Here is a 19,010-nt window from a genome sequence, read left to right on the forward strand (position 1 = left end):
ATATAACCAAAAAATTACCAATCGATTTTTAACTCACAAACATCAGAATATTCACCACAGAAAGAACTAGCGTCCGTCAAAAAGTCCTGACATCTCAAGGTCATCTTTAACGGTTAAACAAGGGCTCAAAGGACGGGGATCTCCATATCACCCAAAAATTACCGGCCGATCTTTAACCTACGAACATCAGAATATTCTGCACAGAAAGAGCTAGCGTCCATCAAAACGTCCTGACTTCTCAAGGTCACCCTTCAAAGTCAAACACGGACCCAAAGGACGGGGAACTCAATATCACCCAAAAATTACCGGGCGATTTGAGAACTATCAGCATCAAAATATTGACAAGCGCAAGAGCTAGCGTCCTCCAAAAAGTCCTGACCTATCGATGTCACCCTTCAAGGGTAAATGCAGGCTCAAAGGACGGGGAACTCGGTATTACCCAAAATTATTGTCCGATTTGCATCTTTCAAACATCAGAATATCCAACACGGATAGACCTAGCGTCCGTGAAAAATTATTGACCTCGGAAGGTCATTTTTCAGGGTCAAATATGGTTCAAAGGACAGGGAACTTAATATCACCCAAAAATTACCGCTCAATTTTAAACTTGCAAAGGTCAGAATGTTTCCCGCAAAAAACAACTAGCGTCCGTGAAAATTCCTGATCTTTCAAGATCATTATTCAAGGTCAAACGTGGGCTCAAAACACAGATAACTTTAAATCACCCAATAACTACCGGTCAATTTTAAACTTTCAACTGTGAGAATGCACTAAAGAAGAAATGGCGTCCGTGAAAAAACCCTGACCTCTCAAGGTTATTCTTTAAGGTCAAACGCGGGCTCAAAGGACGGGGAACTCCATATCACCCAAAATTTACCGGCCGATTTTTAACTTGCAACTGTCAAAATATTCACCGCAGGTAGAACTGGCGTCTGTCAATAAGTATTGACATCTCAAGGGTATTCTTCATGTTCAGACGCGGCTTCAAAGGACGAGGAACTCCACAGCACGCAAAAATTACTAGCCGATTTTAAACCTGCCACTGTCAGAACATTTCCCACAGAAAAAGCTAGCATCCGTGAAAAAGTTCTGACCTCTCAATGTCGCTTTCTCAAGGTCATTCTTAAGGGTCAAACACCGGCTAATGGAACGCGGAACTCCATATCACCCAAACCTACCGGCCGATTTGAACTTGTAAACATAAAAAATATTCACCTTACATATTGACCTAACCTGACCTGGTGAATATTTTAATGTTTGTAAGTTAAAAATCGGCCTATGACCTCTGGGTGATATTAAGTTTCCCGTCATTTGAGCCCGTGTTTAACCTTGAAGGGTGAACTTGAGAGGACAGGACTTTTTACGAACTCTTGTTCTTTCTGTGGTGAGTATTCTGATGTTTGTAAGTTAAAGATCGGCCGGTAATTTTTTGGTGATATGGAGTTCCCCGTCCTTTGAGCCCGCATTTGAGCTTGAAGGATGACCTTGAGAGGTCTACACTTTTTGACGGACGCTAGTTTTTTCTGTGGTGAATATTTTTATGTTTGTAGGTTAAAAATCGGCCCTTAACTTCCGAGCGATGTGGAGTTCCCCGTCCTTTGAGCGCGAGTTCAACCTCAAAGAATGACCTTGAATTGTCAGGACTTTATGGCGGACGCTATTTCCTTCTGTGTTGAGTATTCTGATGTTTGTAAGCTAAAATCGGCCGGTAATTTTTGGGTGATGTTGAGTTCGTGCTTTGAGCCCGTGTTTGTTAGTTTTTTTCTGTGGTTAATATTTTGATGTTTGGAAGTTAAAAATCGGCCGGTAATTTCCGGGTGATATGGAGTTCTCGGTTCTCTGAGCTCGTGTTTAACCTTGAAAGGTGACCTTGAAAGGTCAGGATCCTTTAGCGGACGTTAGTTTTTTCTGTGGGAAATGTTCTGATCTTTGCAAGTTAAAAATTGGCCGGTACTTTTTGGGTGATACCGAGTTCCCCGTCCTTTGAGCCCGCGTTTGACATTGAAGGGTGAGCTTGAGATGTCAGGGCATTTCGATGGACGCTAGCTCTTGCGCTTGTTAATGTTTTGATGCTCACAGTTTTCAAATCGGCCGGTCGTTTTTGGGTGATATCGAGCTCCCCGTCCTTTCACCCAGGTTTTGGCCTTGGGTTACATGATATTGCAAAATGAGGGTAATTTTTGGTGTTCTCATGCCACAATTGACCTTGCGACCGTTTTTCGGAGCAATCGGAACTCGCTGCTGAAAAAAATCGCTGAATAAATCGCTGACTTCGCGGACATCGCTGCGGTTAAAGTCATGGGGGAAAATCAAAGCTGAGGTGAAGAGTTTTGTTGAATTCGCGGGATAACGGCATCATGTTCGCAGTTGAATGAGATAATTCTTCCGCAGAGTCGGCTACTTCAAATCAAATGTCTGAGCCGCTCAGAAGGACGTCGAGAAAATTGGTGGTACGGATCGAATCATACCCGTCTGATTTACCAATAAGTGAAAGGTGCAAAGAATGTGGGATGCTCTCTTTAATGTAGCCGCAGGCTCGAGAGTCTTTTTCTGGGGGGGGGGGGGGGAGGGCTTCCATCATCACGGGCCTTTCGTCAACCTGTGCTTCCCCTCGCCTAGCCTCTGGCTGTTTCCGTGGAGGTCACGCGTGCCACGCATGACTGGCCCGTGCCGACGCGACGCCGTCAGCTGACTAACCCCCCCCCCCCCCCCTCCCTGCCCGCAGGCCGGGTGTCCGGGCTCCTCCATCCGAACAGTCGGCGTCCGGTGGCTGTGGAAGGCGGGTGAGCTGCATCGATCGCGTGACGGAGCCTGCGCCAGCCGCCGTCGTCATGTCGGTGATCAAGGAGCACAGCAAAGATGCCGGCCCGCTGCAGCGGTATTTGGCAGAGCATATGACGCCACTGAATCCGCACCTCGTCAAGTTGCGCGCTGCCAGCCTGCATGACGTAGACCACGCCATGCTGAGCGCCTCCGACCAGATGAACTTTCTACAGCTGCTGCTAAAGACGCTTGGCGCCAAGAAGACACTCGACGTTGGGGTGTTCACGGGATACAGGTGACCAGATGCGTCCGGCACGCGGCTAATGCTGGTGGCCAGTGCTATGCGAACTAAGGGCGGCGAAGCAAAAGGGAGCGGGGACAAAGGAGCAGTTGTCCTGTGGGAACCAGAATAGATTTTCTCTCTGCAAATTTTTTGTTGAACATCTTTTTTAAGCTGACGGTTTTATGCCTACACACTAATCGTCGTAAAATGCGGATCACAGAGGCCTCATGACGGTCTAGGAACCCTAAATTGGGCTCCAAAAACCCTTTTCGGAATTAACGCCCCGCTTTCTGGATCAGGAACTCTATTTTGTGTTAAGGAGGCATTTGCTAGTTCGGGAAGCCCCTGTTCTGAACTAGGGGTCTCTTGCGGTCAATGAGTATACTTTATAATGAGGATTCTAGATGTTGGAAGGCCCTTTTCTGGACCACGATCCACATTCTAAGCCAGGAGACCCTCTCTCGTATGTCCGAAGGCGGCTACACCCGATCCGGATGACCTATTTTGGGATAATGAAGATGCGGGTCGGATTTTGAGATCCCCTCTGCAAATCAAAAGGATGCTGTTTTGGATTAGGAGGCTTTTGTACGCTTCAGAAGGCCCTTTTATTGCATAGACGGCCCTGTATTGAGATGGGAGGCCCTTCGCTTGATCGGGAATCAGGTTAAGCAAAGAGCCTGAATCCCTGATTTTAATCAAGAGGTCTCAGTTCGGGATCGGTTTGCTGTCGACGTTTACGACCCATGTTATTTTTTTTAATTGTCAAGGGAACGCGCTTCCCTCTTGAAAGACACTATCCAGGAGAACCTTTCGAGAGAAGATCCAACTTTGCTCAGCGAGCCTCGTGGTAAAGTCCGCCGCCGCCAACCGAAAATCCTGTCTGGTAGGCTAAGCTCCCGGCCTCGGAGATCCAGTCCATGCAGCCCACTCCGCCTCACTGCGATCGAGCCTGCCTGTTACAAGTGATTCCGTGAAGGCAGGCTGCATGTAGAAGTGCAGCGTGTTCTGCCGACTTTCATGACCTAATCAAACAACTTGTCGTGCCTTGGCCCGTAAAAGCAGCGGCTGGAGCATTGCCTCAATCCCTTATAGATGTCCAAACTCCCAAGTTTTCCTCGGCGTCCAGTTTGCACTATCTCATATGCCCGTGAGGTTCACGATTTATCGAGTGATTTATTTGGCGCCGTGTTCCGGTTTCGATGGAAATGCGTGAGATGGTAGCTGCTCAATAATGGCACGATAGCACCGAATATGACGTTTATTTTTCAATATTACATGAAGTCAAATTCTAAGGTCAAGTGACTCCACATCACTCCAAAGTTAAGAGCCAATCTCAGATTTTTAAATTCCAGAATAATTTCCAACACACCAACTGGCGTCCGTCAATTGTGTTGACTTCTCAAGGTCACCCTGTTAGGTGGAATTAAGATTAAACGGCGTGGAACTTCACATCACCAGAGGATTACCGCCGGATTCCGGATTTTTAAGCACCAGAGCATTTACAGCGCATAAACTAATGTCCGTCATAAGCTTCTCAAAGTCACCCTTAAAGATCAAATGTAGGCTCAAATGACAAAAAAAACTGTATATCGTTCAGCTTGAACTCCATCGATGCTATCAAAAATTATCGCCTTATTGCAAATTTTTAACGATCAGAATATTCACCAGCGCACGAAATAGTGTCCCCTGAACATTCCTGATCATGCAACAGCATCTTTTAATGTCAAACGGCGTTGCAACTCCTTGCACCCAAAGTTTACCGACATCTTTTGGATCACAAGCACCAGAATCGTCTTCGGTGTGTAAGTTAGCATTCCTCAAGAATGTTGACCTCTCATGGTCACCCTTCAAGGTAAACTGTATGGTGAGATGATTGATAACTTTATATTTCCTCTAAGTTGCCGGTCATTTTGAATTTTTAGCATCGCAATCGTCTTCAGTGCATAAGCTAGCGTCCGTAAAAACGGAACTCTCAGGGTCATCCTCGCTAAAATGCAAGGTCCAATGACAGGGAATTCCTAATCATGCGAAAGGTCCTGTATGATTTCAGATTTGCAAACATCAGAATATTTACCAGTGCAGGAAATGGTGTCCTTTAAACAGTCTTGTTCTCTCACCGTCACCTTTCAAGGTCACATAGTGGAAACTTATTAATATAATATGTACCCTAAAATACCATATAATTGCTGACTGATTTCGAATTTTCAACTATTAGGATATCCATCAGTTAATGAACTAGTGTCTGTCGAAAAATCCTCACCTCTCAACATCACCCTTCAATGTCAAATACACCCTCAAATCAGGCGAGCTTCATGCCAAAATTATTCATCACTCTTCCTGGTTTAGGAGATGATGACGACTCTGAAGCTTAAAATCCGATACCGACCAGTAGCTTTCATGTGATATAGATGTCGCCGTCATGACATCTGGAAGAGTGATCTTGAGAAGTGGGGACTTCTTGACGAACGCTAGTACATAAGCTAGGGACGATTCTGATGCTTGAAATTCGAAATCGGCCGGTAACTGTGCGGGTGGCGTGGCACTCCCGTGTATGTATCCTTTCCTGCGTAGCATCCCATGCACATATATATAATATATATATATATGTGTGTGTGTGTGTGTGTGTGGTGTGTGTGTGTGTGTGTGTGTTGTGTGTGTGTGTGTGTGTGTGTGTGTGTGTGTGTGTGTGTGTGTGTGTGTGTGTGTGTGTGTGTGTGTGTGTGTGTGTGTGTGTGTGTGTGTGTGTGTGTGTGTGTGTGTGTGTGTGTGTGTGTGTGTGTGTGGTGTGTGTGTGTGTGTGTGTGTGTGTGTGTGTGTGTGTGTGTGTGTGTGTGTGTGTGTTTGTAAACCCTCCTAAGTGGGGACCGAAGTCCGCTACACTCACGCAAGGTGAGGACCGTTTTCAAGGTGGGGGCCGAAAATCGGTCCTCATTTTGCAAACCATTGGAAAACGCTAATTTCGTCCAGATATTGGTCTGGTATCAATCCCTTAGAGGTCCCGACATGGTAGGTTTTGTCCGCCAAGTGTATGTTTCATAGTCACGTGACTTAGGTTGACTTACACAAATCCGCCGGAGAAGTTTCTCGCCTTTCGACTGAAATGTGTGACGTCATCTTTGAATAGAGATGTGCTAATCTTGTTGTCACCTTGAACGCACCATGTAGTGTTGATTTCACAAGACAGAATTGACTGAAGTAACTAAATGATAAACAATAGTTATTTTTATATGCCTTAAGACGTTTAATAGTGACCAAACATTAACAATGATATAGTTTGGCGGGGCACATGCGTAGTACCCATCACTACTGATTGTTATGGCAGACCTTGGCCGCGAGTTGGAATGCCGTGGAGGTGTCGCGTCGCTCGGTTGGTGTCTTGTCACGCGATCAAGGGACGTGAGATATTGCGTGGTGCTTAGTGGTGTTCCTGTGGGCTGGCACGATATGGTAAGTACTGATAACTGCATGATGTTCTGTACTGGAAGCTCTGTTTTTTAAGTGCATGAAGTTTCTCGTACTCGGGTGCACCGCAGTATCAGGGACAAGGGAAATTCTTCCAACTTGATGGCGGTGCGGCAGTTTTACCGTTGAAACCTCTGTAGATATGAAGGAGGAAGGGGGCAAGCATTAGGTGCGCAGCGTTATGTGGGGCAATGCAAATTCTTCCAACTTGGTGGTTGTGTGGCCGTCTTAGCGTTGCATCCCATGTAATTGTCGACGGGAAGAGGGGGGGGGGGGGGGGGGGGCATTAGCGTGCTTTTCACCTCATGTTCCCATTTACCCCTCAATGGGGTGCACCATTCTCACCTTACCCGCATGCACTGAGTGGGGGCGTAGGTACATAAAGTAGTAGGGGGGGGGGGGGCTTTGGGGGGGTGGGGGTTGCCAAAACTTGTGAAATGATGAAGTCTAACCCAAAGATCATCAACAATCCAATTTCTCTCTGAGTTTGGCGCCATTTCATTTCTTAGTTGACAGCTGTAGCTTGATTTCGGAGGGGGGGGGGCCTAGAACCCCCCCCCTTCCCTAACGGAATAGGAAACGTGAACCCTGATATCGAGTAGTGATGGCACGAAACCTTAAAGCCTTTCAACCAGCAGATCAACACACGAGATGTGAACAGCCATGCTTTTTGGAAACTGCAATTAATGCGTGCTTGATCACTTCAGAATGAATGCAACTTTGACCAGCATGGCCCTAAAAGCATAGTGATCTGCAGACTAATCTGCTTGTGGCCCTCCACGTCATGGGGAGCAAATAGCTTTTCCTGCCTGCTCACACCACGTCATGTCAGAATGATATGTCAGTTAATAAAGCATCAAAACTCAACTTTTCGACCAATGAACTCTTTGGACCCTTCCACAGTTGCTTGATGTAGCAGTCTTTTGTAACCTGGAGGTGCAATTCTTTTGTTTTTATTTCAGTTTCCATGAGATAACACAGAATACACTAGGTACCTGGCCCAACTCATTAATCTATTGAAAATGTGCATATTGCATATGCTTTCCACCCTCTATGTTCACAATTTCAGGCAAAACATAGTTTAGTCTACCATAATGTGTGGACTGTAGTGATTTGTGGTAGTGCTGGAAAGCAGCTAAATCAAGGGCGTAGCCTGCAAAGGAAGTAGCAAAATCAGACGAAAATATGGCCACTCTTTTAGATAAATCACAAACTAAAAGCTTAACGTGTACCTTTTGACCAAAAGAGAGCAGCAGGGGGCGCAGCCAGAGGTTTCGTAAGGGGGGGGGGGGGGCACAGGATTGACAGAGGACACCCTCATAGTAAAATCCCCCCCCCCCCAAATCACCTCATATGACCCATTTGTTATTGAAGACATGTTTTTTCTTATTAAGCTCAGACCAACACGGAGCTGACCGTTCGTTGTTTGCGATCTCTGACCGAAATAGAGGAGTTTTCTGTCTCAGGGGTCTCCATCGGTGCCAAAGATCATTTTACTGACATTTGAAATCACGGCCCTACGAGCGGGGGTCCTTAATGTGACCTACAGCCAGCCCTTCGGACTCTTCTAATCTTATATTAGTATTTGGTCTCTTATATTAGTCTGGCCCATATTTGGTGTCGAGAGACCCTTCGGCCCCTCTTCGGGCCCCCTCAAAATCGCTCTGACTCGGGGCCACTTGCCGCCACAGTTCGAGACGGTGGCCCCTAACCGACACAGAAGCCCTTCATTGTACCAGGGACCCCGAACATTACAAATCGCGAGCCCCGGCCTTGTTTCTGCTTGGGAAATGGGTCTCAAGGGCTCAGACGGACATGGAGCCGACTGTTCGGTGTTCGTGGTCTCGGACCGATTGTCTCAGGGGGGGGGGGAGGGGGTGATCCTAAAACGATGCAAGGGGACCTCTGAGTAGTATTTTAAGTCACGACCCTGCGGGCCGCGATTCTTCACGTGACCTACAGTCAGTTCTTTAGACCCTTATACCCCCCAAACAGGCCTTTGATCGTCGGTTCCGGTGTGCTGTTCAAAAGTGCTGTTCAAAAGTTGAAGAATGATGTACATTTAATCTTGGGTGTTTTTGGTTCATCCTTAGCACGCATTAGCAGTTATGAAATTTCGACAGCCAGATGCAAGTATTCCACCACCTTGCCAATAATTATTGATGCTTTGAATGGTCATTCTTTCCGCATGTCAATTTACAAAATTGTAAGATAAACAGCCTAGACTGCTTAGCAAGCGCGCGGGCTGAACGAGTAAAACATTTTAAAACGCCTTCTGTTCCATACGCAAGCGCGCGGGTTGATCGAGTGAAACATTTTAAAACGCCTTCTGTTTCATACTTAGTAAGCCTTTGGCTTTCGTTCGGGCTAGTCAGGTGTTACCGATATGACATAACCGGTGTACTGGCTCTAAACACTAGGGTCAGTGGGTCTGATTGGCATGAAAACAAACATGACGCTATTTTGGTGGTGGGTTCAGGGTATACGCGACACACAATACTTAGCAAGTACAAGCAATGTGGGATTCGTCTCATCATTTTATTACCGTCTCCTACCCATCTTTAAGAAAGCCATTCATTTGCCATTCCTCTTAAATCTGTATTATTTGCCCTTGCGATTTAGAGACCTGCGATGAATTAAGTGTTCCCTTCTAATAACGTCCCTTGACCAAGTGATGTAATGCTAGCTTGTGATGGAAAGTGACATTTACTTCATGGAAGAAAGCATGGCGGCCAAAAAGGTGGCACTCCAGGAACTGATAGATTTTTGGTACATAGACTTGATGACATCGTATTCATGCATTTTATGTGTGAACAGACACGTGAACAGGGTTGACGGGTTTTGCGTGATTGATCTTTGGTAATCTTGACGCGCGTCTCGCATATGTCTGGATTACGTGTTTTTGCAGGGGGTTGGCTTCCTTTACCGGTGGACGACTTTAGCTCCCCACCGACTTGTGATGCAGGCAATCCCAATTCAGTGGTCAGCCTTCTCTTCCCAGTTTATGACGTCTGCCCTGGCAGGAAGGCTGGACCAGGCAGCAAATCGAACCCCGTACGTCTGGTTTCCTATACGCGCGGCTTAACGTATGTTTCTCTACCTGTTTGGTACAGTCAGAAGGCAACCAACATGTGTTGTGTTTTACAAATGCTCGTGCTCACTGTTACAGGCATAAATCATACCGTTTGAAGTTATTCAGCATGCCACTAGCAAAGATGGCATGTTTGTACTGGTGAAGTTTAGTGGCTTCAGGTAAGAGCATACAGTGTCCCAATCTCATCGAGCTAACAAGTGATCCTTGTTGGTAGGACCCCAGTGAATGACACTCGTGCATTGCGTTTCGTTTGAACAGCCGTGAGCCGATTTTTAAGACATTCAATGAAAGACTGAATGACTTGAGTGCTTCGTCTGTGCGTTTCTTGGCATAGCTGTTCAGGGCATGAATAAACCGATATATACATTGTTATACTTACCTGAAAATGAGCATGGGCGGTGCCGAGATGGGAGGCAAACGGGCTGTCCGATCCCCTTTTCTCCAAAGACCTCGACAAAACCCATGACCGATGTGCGTGCCGTGGAAAACCCTACGACCCATGCGCCCAGCGGCCCATTACCCAACCAAGCAAAACATGCAAAAGCAAAAGCAAAAGATGGTAGTCAATGGACTATTTTTGCAGTGAACGCTCAAAGGACCAACGCTAAATTTTCAGAAACATGCAGGTTTTAGCCCCTGCCCCTATTCATCCCCGGTTCTCTTACCCATGTCTTGCAGTGGTGCAACCAAAGACACGTGAGCTGCCTATACCTATGAGCGTGCCCTGGGAAAGCGTGGCTTTTCGGCGATGCTAGCAACCAGCCCTGACGTCTTCCATGCTGATGTGTTATGATCGTTAGGCGAGGGTATGATTGTACGATAAAAATAGCGTCATGAAATGTAATGAAACGGGTCTCCAGGGTGACTCCAGAGTCTCCTAAATGCTTTCTTTCCTCGCGCATGAGAAAATGGTCGTATAGAATAACAGCCAACGTTTCTTTGCTTGATTTTACAAATACAGAATTATCTGACTATTCTTAAGGCCCGTTCTGGCCACTCCAGGGCCCCTTAAGTTTTTCCGTGTGCCACTCCTGATCACTAGTTGTCTTCTGCTTGCCTAATTGGCGTGCATTCTCACGTTTTTCTACTTATTTCAGAGTTCCTACATGGGTTTCGAGAGAAATAGTGCCTCTGAGCCTAATCCGGTCATATTTTGAGAAAGGTTGGTGCATGGTTAAAAAAATGTTTCTTAAAGCATTGAGTGAAGCGTGAGCAGCAGCATAAGCTGAGAGCATCAGATCGCACAGTGCCCTTTGAAAGTAGGTGTAGCAACCAAGGGTGATTGTGCTCTGTTTTGGGTCTAAAACTGATCAGTGGTAGATACCACCTAACAAAATAATGTGTCATGGCATAGACTGTCTGTCATTGCTGCAAATCCCAACTGCTCTGCGCGGGAAATTTGCTCATTGCTTTGTTTCGTAACGTTTTGCAGCTTGTGTGTCTTCATTGTTTTTTGCTTGCTTTTAGTTGGATATAAAGTGGTTCTTTTGTACTTGCCAAGATACCAGTCATCACGAACATTTTTGTTCCGTCCATGAAAGAAACTGTTCATAGAATTTGAACATACGCATGGACACACGCACCAACGTGATCCCATGTAGTAGGCATCACAGAGTAACTGTGGCCAACCATGCACTTGCCCGTATTCTAGCACCGAGCGGGGTCAGTAGACCGACGCCCCATGAATGGATGTCCCCTTGGTTAAACAGCCACTTGGCCATGTGGCTTAGTTGGCTAAGGCGTTGGCTTCGGAGCCCAAAGTACCCTGGTTCGCCTCTGACCACCGGCGCATTGTGTCTCGGTCCCCTCGGCATAAGAATCGCAACTCCGATAGGTCTGGCACTGTAGCGCATCGTTGAGTAACTCGAACGATCCTTCTTCCGACGTACTGTTTTTTTGTTTTCGTTTTTGCTTAATACTCGTCATTAGGTAACCAATGGCGATCGGTCTGTCCGCAGATCATGATAATGATACTTCTGGCCTCATTCCTGATGACGATGAAGATGAAGAACGCACGTACCTCCCCGACCCACGGCCAGCAGCGGACACGGACGAGGACGAGGACCAGGACATGGACGAGGACATGGACGAGGACGAGGACAAGGGCAAGTCCAAGGATATGGACGAGAACCAGGATATGGAGGAAGTCAAAGACGAGAACGAGGACGAGGACCAGGATGAGGCCCAGGTAGCCAAGAACAGCAGTAGGGCTTCCGGCGAACACAGTGTCTCTGTTGAAAAATCTCCTAAAGCAAGAAAGCCATCCCTAAAGCGGAACGTTTGCCCCTATTGTGATACCCTGCACACAAAATTTGCACGCCATCTTTTCCGGAAGCATAAACGAGAACCCGACGTACTTGACGCGCTCGCCTTTCCAAAAGGATCAAGGGAGAGGAGAATCACTCTGGAAGGTATCATTCATAAAGGCAACTTCAAACATAACTGCTGTTTTCCGAGATGGGCGAGGAACGATCGTCCCCGGGAGGCGTCCACCCCAAGATATGAATGTCAACGTGAAAGATATGCTGCCATGTGGGAAATTTCACGGTGTCTTTTCTAGACGCGGTCTCTTTCGGCATCGGTGCCACGCCCATGGGAAAACTGCCTCTGGGGGCCGAGTCCAGTCCCAGGCAAGATCCTTGCTGCCGTGCCACAGAGATGCCGCGGCTGGTTTAGAAAACCTGATTGCGAAGATGCGGGACGATAGTATTTCGTCCACTTGCAGGCATGATGCCTTTATCATGGAGTTCGGGGCCCGTCTATACACAAGATTGGGCCACGAGCGCCACTAACATGCACACATCAGAGAAAAAATGCGGCAGCTAGGACGACTGCTGCTGGAGCTGAATGTATCAAGCCCAGGATCAGGTCTAGATATGTTTATTCACCCCGCGAAGTTCATGGAAGTGGTAGGCGCGGTCAAGAACATGGCCGGTGTGAAGGAGGGCAAATATCATAGCCTATCGCTTGCTCTCAAGCTTGGTTATGGCCTCAGCGAATGCGCGCGCATACTGAAAACGCGCGGGATCACCAACGAAGACGCCACCCCGAGGACGGCTGCGGACGATTTCCTCCTGCTCTACCAACGAGATTGGAAGCTACACGTGTCTTCTCGTGCGCTTACCACTCTCTAGGAAAGGAAGTGGAATAAGCCCGTCGACCTTCCCCTCAATGCGGATGTTCAGAGTGTAACGAAGGAGGTGCGGGATGAGTTGGTGCAGGCTCAGCGGCTGTTGGAAGAGGAACGCTCTATCAAGAACTATGTTAAATTGTCGTAGACTGCGTTGGCATCCATCATTTTGTTTAACCGGCGAAGGCCGGGAGAAGCGTCAAGGCCTACGGTCAGATCATACACTGAAGGGGACCAAACTCTCAATGAAGATGTCCTGCAGCACCTGTCTCCCTTAGAGCGAGAGCTGTGCCATTCGCTGGGAGATATAGTGGTTCGGAGCAAAAAAGGAGGCGATGTGCCCATCATGCTGACAGCCACAATGCGAGGGGCGCTTGATCAGCTGATCGCAGCGAGGAAAGACGTTGGGATCCCTCTCGACTGTCCACACATTTTCTTCAACAGCGCAGCCCCAGTTGCGAGCACGCTCAGAGGCAGCGACTGCGCGCGGACATTCGCGCGGAGGGCACGTGTCAACAACATCACAGTCACGAAGTACAGAAAGCATGTGGCTACTATGCTGCAGCTGCTGCAACTGAGCGAGATTGAAATGGATATCGTGGCCCGCTTTATGGGCCATGACATACGTGTCCACAGGCAGTTCTATAGACTTCCCGAAAAGACGGTGCATGCTGCCAAAGTGAGTAAAATACTACTCGCGATGGCCAAAGGGATCGGCGGATTCGCAGGGAAGACCCTGGATGACCTGATCCCAGCAGTTACGATGTCGTCGAAGGTGGTTCCGCTCCCAGTGTCGACATAAACGACAGCGCTAGCATTATTGCCCCTGACGACATGGGAGTGGAGATGGGGGTGAAGAACGCTAAAGAGATGGCTTCCGATCCCCAAGCTGAAGCAGAAAACGGACCACCCAGGGGGCCAAGGATTAATGAAAGAAGGCCCAAAGCCAAAAGGAGGGGCGTGCTGTGGACTGAAAGAGAAAAGAAGGCTATGCAGAGGCGCATGAAGCCATTTATCGGTTCTCTGAAGTGCTCAGGAATGGCAGACTGCCTAGCGGCACTGAAGGAGAAGTCTGCACTGTGCCGGCGTTCCTGGAAGGATGTTAAGTTCTGTACATACAATGTGATCCAGAAGCACAAGTGTACCATGGAAATGTAGTTTCAGCTGAAAGCTTGGAATGCTCCATATCTAGATCCCCTGCTGCGTTGTGTGCAATCGCAGCCTTGCGGTGGCAATGTTCTTTTACCTGCAAGCTCGAGAGGCTCCGGACGTTAGATCCTCTGTTGTGTTATGTTGCAACCCCTGCTTTGCGGTGTGGTTGTTTGATCCGTTCGCAAACAAACTAAGAAACCTTTTGCACAAGAGTGTGTTTGTGGTGGACTGTGATCGGAACTGATGGATTTGCTGTCTCATGCTGCCCTCCCCACATGGAAATAACACAAAAACTTAAAACGAATAGCAGAAAGTCCGCGTCGGGAGACCTCAACATTGCCTCACAGATTGCAGTAGTGACCTATGTCAAGAAGTTTGAAACCGATTTTGTGACCTGCATAGCTGACTGACCTGACCTGCCCCAGATCGTCGTCGATCTGGACTCGTCGATCGTCGTCGATCAGGACTATCGATTGATCGTGGTTGTCGTCATCATTGGGGCTTTACGACGCACTCACCTGCTGAGGTCATATGACGTCGCCTGACTAACCAAGGCAGTGATTTGTTATTGTGATTGTTCTTCATCTATGCCGTGGGCTGGTCAGACAGGTACCGGCCAGGTACCGAAGACAGGGATAATGAAAAGACAGCGGAAGAACTCGGAATGTTGAAAAATGCATGGAGGTTCAGATTTTTGTACTGTTCTCATTTTACGCATTATTCATACTTTGAAATCAACCGCCTTAATGTGATGTAATACCACATAGTTTGGCAACTTTTAATTCGCACACAATGTTATGCGTCCTGTCTTGACAAAGTTTTGGCGTCAACTTGTTGGAAAAAGTTTCGAACGCAGACGAAGAGACATAATTTGGACTGTAATGAACAAGGCATAACATGTAGCATAAAAGTAGGCATAAGAAGTGAAAATCATCTGTTGCAAACCGAAAAATTGCGTGTAGCTCTTGCCATGCGTCAAATATAACATAATATAATACAATATAATCAAATATAACAATATAATGCAACATAATGGGAACATCACATAACATTACAATAAGCTACAAATATAGCAGTATATACTGCAATATAATGCAGATATAACAATATAATACAATGTAATACAAATATGACATGATATAGCACAGATCGACATAAATATCACGGCTCCTTCCAAAACAAAGGATGTGCAGGCAAGGCATCAGCACCCATGTTCCATTTCCATGTCAGTTGGTTCGCCAACGTGACCGAAGTGACGTTATCACCCAAATTCCCTTCCTTTCCATGTCATGAATGAGGGCAATTTAGATACACATTACAATGCGGAGACCGGTCCCTAGCTTGCTAAGTGTAAGGCGTATGACGCACCTTTGACGTCATATTAGCTGGTCCCCGCTTCGCAGCATCCTACGGATATTGATCCCTTATCGCTAGACCTACGAAATGCTTACCATCGCACTCTTCGGGTTTTCAGCAGCACTAAGATGTTAATTTCGTAACGCTAGCTCATGTTTAAAGAGGTGTGTAAGTGGTCCCCACTCTGTAGTAGTCCAGCGCGGTCCCCACTTGGGAGGGCTTACAAACAGGTGTGTGTGTGTGTGTGTGTGTGTGTGTGTGTGTGTGTGTGTGTGTGTGCGTGGAACGTTCATTTGACCTTCAGTTTGGCCTAGAAGCGTGACCTTGAAGGTTCAGGAGGTTTTAACTGACGCTAGTTTATACGCTGGTGAATATCAAAATGCTTGAAAGTCCGAAATCGCCTGCAGCTTTTGCATTACGTATAGTTCCCAGGCACTTGGTCATTAATGTGATTATGCAGAATGACCTTCAAAACACAGGACTCTTCCACGGGCGCTAGTTTATGTGCTGGTAAATATTCGGATGCTTTGACTTCCGAAATCATCTAGAAGTAAAACGACCATTTTCAGGCAAACATACCTGGGCTAAAAATGGAGCCCGCATTCTCCAAAACTTGGATGGGTTGCAGTAGGATGCAACCATCGGCATCGCAAACGGGTGAGGAAAGTACGGAGGCCTCCCTGTAACACTGTATGGCCAAGAACTGCATAAACTACGCAGGTCATTGGCTGAACCCCTGTGCGTCCAACCTTGTAGCAACGCTTGCGGGGGGCGGGGGCGGGGGGAGGGGATTTATGGTGTACTTTGCGTGCCAGCGAGTGTAAGGTAGCCATAGGTTAAACAAAGCAATTCACCATGCGGTGACTTAAATTGTTTAACCTTCACCTTGCCGTGGATGTACTATGGAAGGATTCTTTTGTAGATGCGTCGACTTACTTTTGTGTGAACATAACGGTGTGATCGTCTTTCGCAGCGCTCTGGCGGTATATTCCGATCTACATTTTGGTCTGGTGTAAATTGGGTGAGCGAGCTTCCTATCGCAGCTATGCTTATTTACTTAATGCGGACACAACAGTGTGACCGTCTTTCGCAGCGCTCTGGCCACCGCTCTCGTCCTGCCACCTGACGGCAAAGTTACTGCCTGTGACGTCACAGACAAATGGTTGAACAAATATGGTCGTCCAGTATGGCGAGAGGCCGGTGTGGAGAACAAAATCGACCTGAGGATCGCCCCAGCCACCGAAACTCTTCAGGTACGAATTCAGACTTCATACAGCACTCCTGAAGGTGCCGCAACATAGACGTTTTAGTGCTTACCATGCACCCATATCGCCTGCTGTAAGGCAACCCCACAAATAACTTTCAACACCGAAGCCAATATGAGGCCGCCTACCTGTGTCATGGCCGGGTCACGCTCCAGTCGAGACGTTGAATCGCGCAAAAGTCCCTGCCGACACCCAGCTGGGGTACCAAGCTTTACCGCGTACATGGCGCCTCACCACACGTGACAGGCTGAGGACGATGGGCCAACGCAGGCAGGGGCGCAGCCAAGGGAGGCCGTGCCTTAGACGTGGATTTTTTCGTTTTTTACCCTAGAGGGCTCCCGATACAGAGTTAAGAGTCGGCGTGATGCATGCTGACTGAGCCTCGGACACCACACTGAAGAAAATCCGGGCTGCGCCACTAAACATAGGTATAAACGTTGCGTCTGTCACTTTCTAGGTAATCTAGACAGGTAGTGTCGCGACTTTTGCTCGGGATCTGGGCGTAACGAATCATTGTTTTCGTGATATCAAAGTTATAGCAAGTTCAGATAAGAATGATGTAAATAACTGAGTTTGAACATCGCAACACGACGCGACACAATCACAAGATTTAAGCATGCAGACACTAGCCAGTACGTTTGATTTGCTCACTGTGCGCAAACTTTCCGCTAACAGCATATCGATCAGTGGAGCTTCAGGTTGCCTCGGGCTCATATTTTACTCTGATTTTAATAAAAGAGTGGACTAAGAGTGGACTGGTCCACGGCAGAGTGGACCAGTCCACTCTCTCCTAACACTCGGTGCTCTTCTCGCTCTTGTCGACGTAGCTGACCGCCATACCGATTGACACGTTAGTGACACGAGATGCTCAACTGTTCTGCATCGTCTCAGAAGCGGCTGGCGCATGGCTGCCGAGCCCGGCGGGCGGCCCCTGTGTCCCGTTCCGGTCTGTCACCCGTTCCCGGGCAGGCTCTGATCAACGGAGGCGAGGCTGGCACCTTCGACTATGCCTTCATCGACGCCGACAAGACCAACTACCTCAACTACTACGAGTTAACGCTGCAACTGCTGCGCGTTGGCGGCATCCTGGTCGCCGACAACGCCCTCAGAGGCGCCAGGGTGCTGGGGGATGAGGACGCCATGGACGAGAACACGCGCACCATCCACGAGATGAACAAACGGGCCTCCTCAGACCCACGAGTCCACGCCAGCCTGCTCAACCTTGGCGATGGCGTGTTGTTTTGCCGACGCGTCAAATAAGGCGTGGGCAGTAACGCTGGTGACGAGAAGCGGTAGATTTGGGAGCAGAAGGGGCAGCTGTCCGCCCACATCTGCGGAAATTTGGCTTTGATTGTATGCGAATGTATTAACAGACGTAATAGTTTTAAAAGCCGTCTTCCAAATGAACTGTTAGCATACGCATTCAATTTTTGGTAAATATACGACCCTATGCCGTACATTACCTCTTCCCCTCTCAACTCTAATTGGTTGTTACTACCTGCATTGATAACGCCGACCCTCACGCTCTCCTCAGTTCTACATTATCTCAACATACAACAACAAAGCCAACAACCACGTGCTCCCGATCGTCCACCTGGTTGTACCACAAATATTATGTTGAGCGACACATCAACATATATTGAGGGTTGTTTTCCAGCTTGAAAGTGAAAAGTGTGTGAAGGTGCACTATTGAGGATGACAACAGCTAAACACACTGATGTGAATGAATGAGGAATGGAGGGCGATGAATGAAAATGAATGAAGGGCAGGATTAAATGAGTGGAAGTCAAAGTAAGTGTCAACTAAAACTTGAAGATGAAAACGAATGAAAAGGATGAAATGCATGAAAAATGGAGGATAAATTGCGTAGCTTCTGGTGGCAGCGTACACTCCCGATGAGCACAGCTTGAAATATGCAATACCATCAATGTAATCGATATTTAGCACTACAACGTAGTTTGACCAATGTCTCATGGTACATTGAAGTTCATTAACACAACAGAAGAACTTTGAATCTGTTCTGCCGAAAAACCAGGAGCTGAAAACTTTTCTTCAATACGCATCCCAGTTGTACACATGTTTGTTGAGAAGGTCGTGCAAGTCCACTGTGATTTCTTTATCTAAGCACACCATGGCAGTACACTCAAAGCTTCCTTGAAAGGCTCCCGTCTGTAGCTGTTATTCTACGTGAAGACGTCGTTTTGCTCCTCCCACGTTTGATGCACGATATCTGTTCTCATTGATCGTGACATAAACCAGGGATGCCAAGTTTTATAAATTAATGGAAGGCCAAACCAAAGGTCCGACAACCTAACCCCCCCCCCCCCTCCTCAATTATTTTCACCGGATTTAGTCAATTTCATTTTGATTAAACACAGTATATATTTTTAATATAAATTTGAGCAAAACCCTTCGAATGTATGGATTTCTGGGATCAGCACTCATGCTAAGCAGTGCTTGTTGTGTGAGCCATGACCCCCAGCATCCGATCGCGCAATCCCAGGC

At 47.4% G+C, this 19,010-nt stretch overlaps 1 protein-coding gene across 1 annotated transcript; it reads left to right on the top strand.

The window, feature by feature from the left end:
* Nucleotides 1–2,762: 2,762 nt before the first annotated feature.
* Nucleotides 2,763–18,195, top strand: LOC119102176 (putative caffeoyl-CoA O-methyltransferase 2; the record flags this gene model as incomplete). The annotated part of the gene is given in 3 exon segments (XM_037225526.1): nucleotides 2,763–3,058; nucleotides 16,334–16,493; nucleotides 17,475–18,195. Coding segments are annotated over 3 exon segments (678 nt in total). The 5' UTR covers nucleotides 2,763–2,831.
* Between the last annotated feature and the right edge of the window lie 815 nt (nucleotides 18,196–19,010).

The sequence above is a fragment of the Pollicipes pollicipes genome, unplaced genomic scaffold, assembly GCF_011947565.3.
Source record: "Pollicipes pollicipes isolate AB1234 unplaced genomic scaffold, Ppol_2.1 Scaffold_5705;HRSCAF=6749_pilon_pilon_pilon, whole genome shotgun sequence".
NCBI lineage: Eukaryota > Metazoa > Arthropoda > Thecostraca > Pollicipedomorpha > Pollicipedidae > Pollicipes > Pollicipes pollicipes.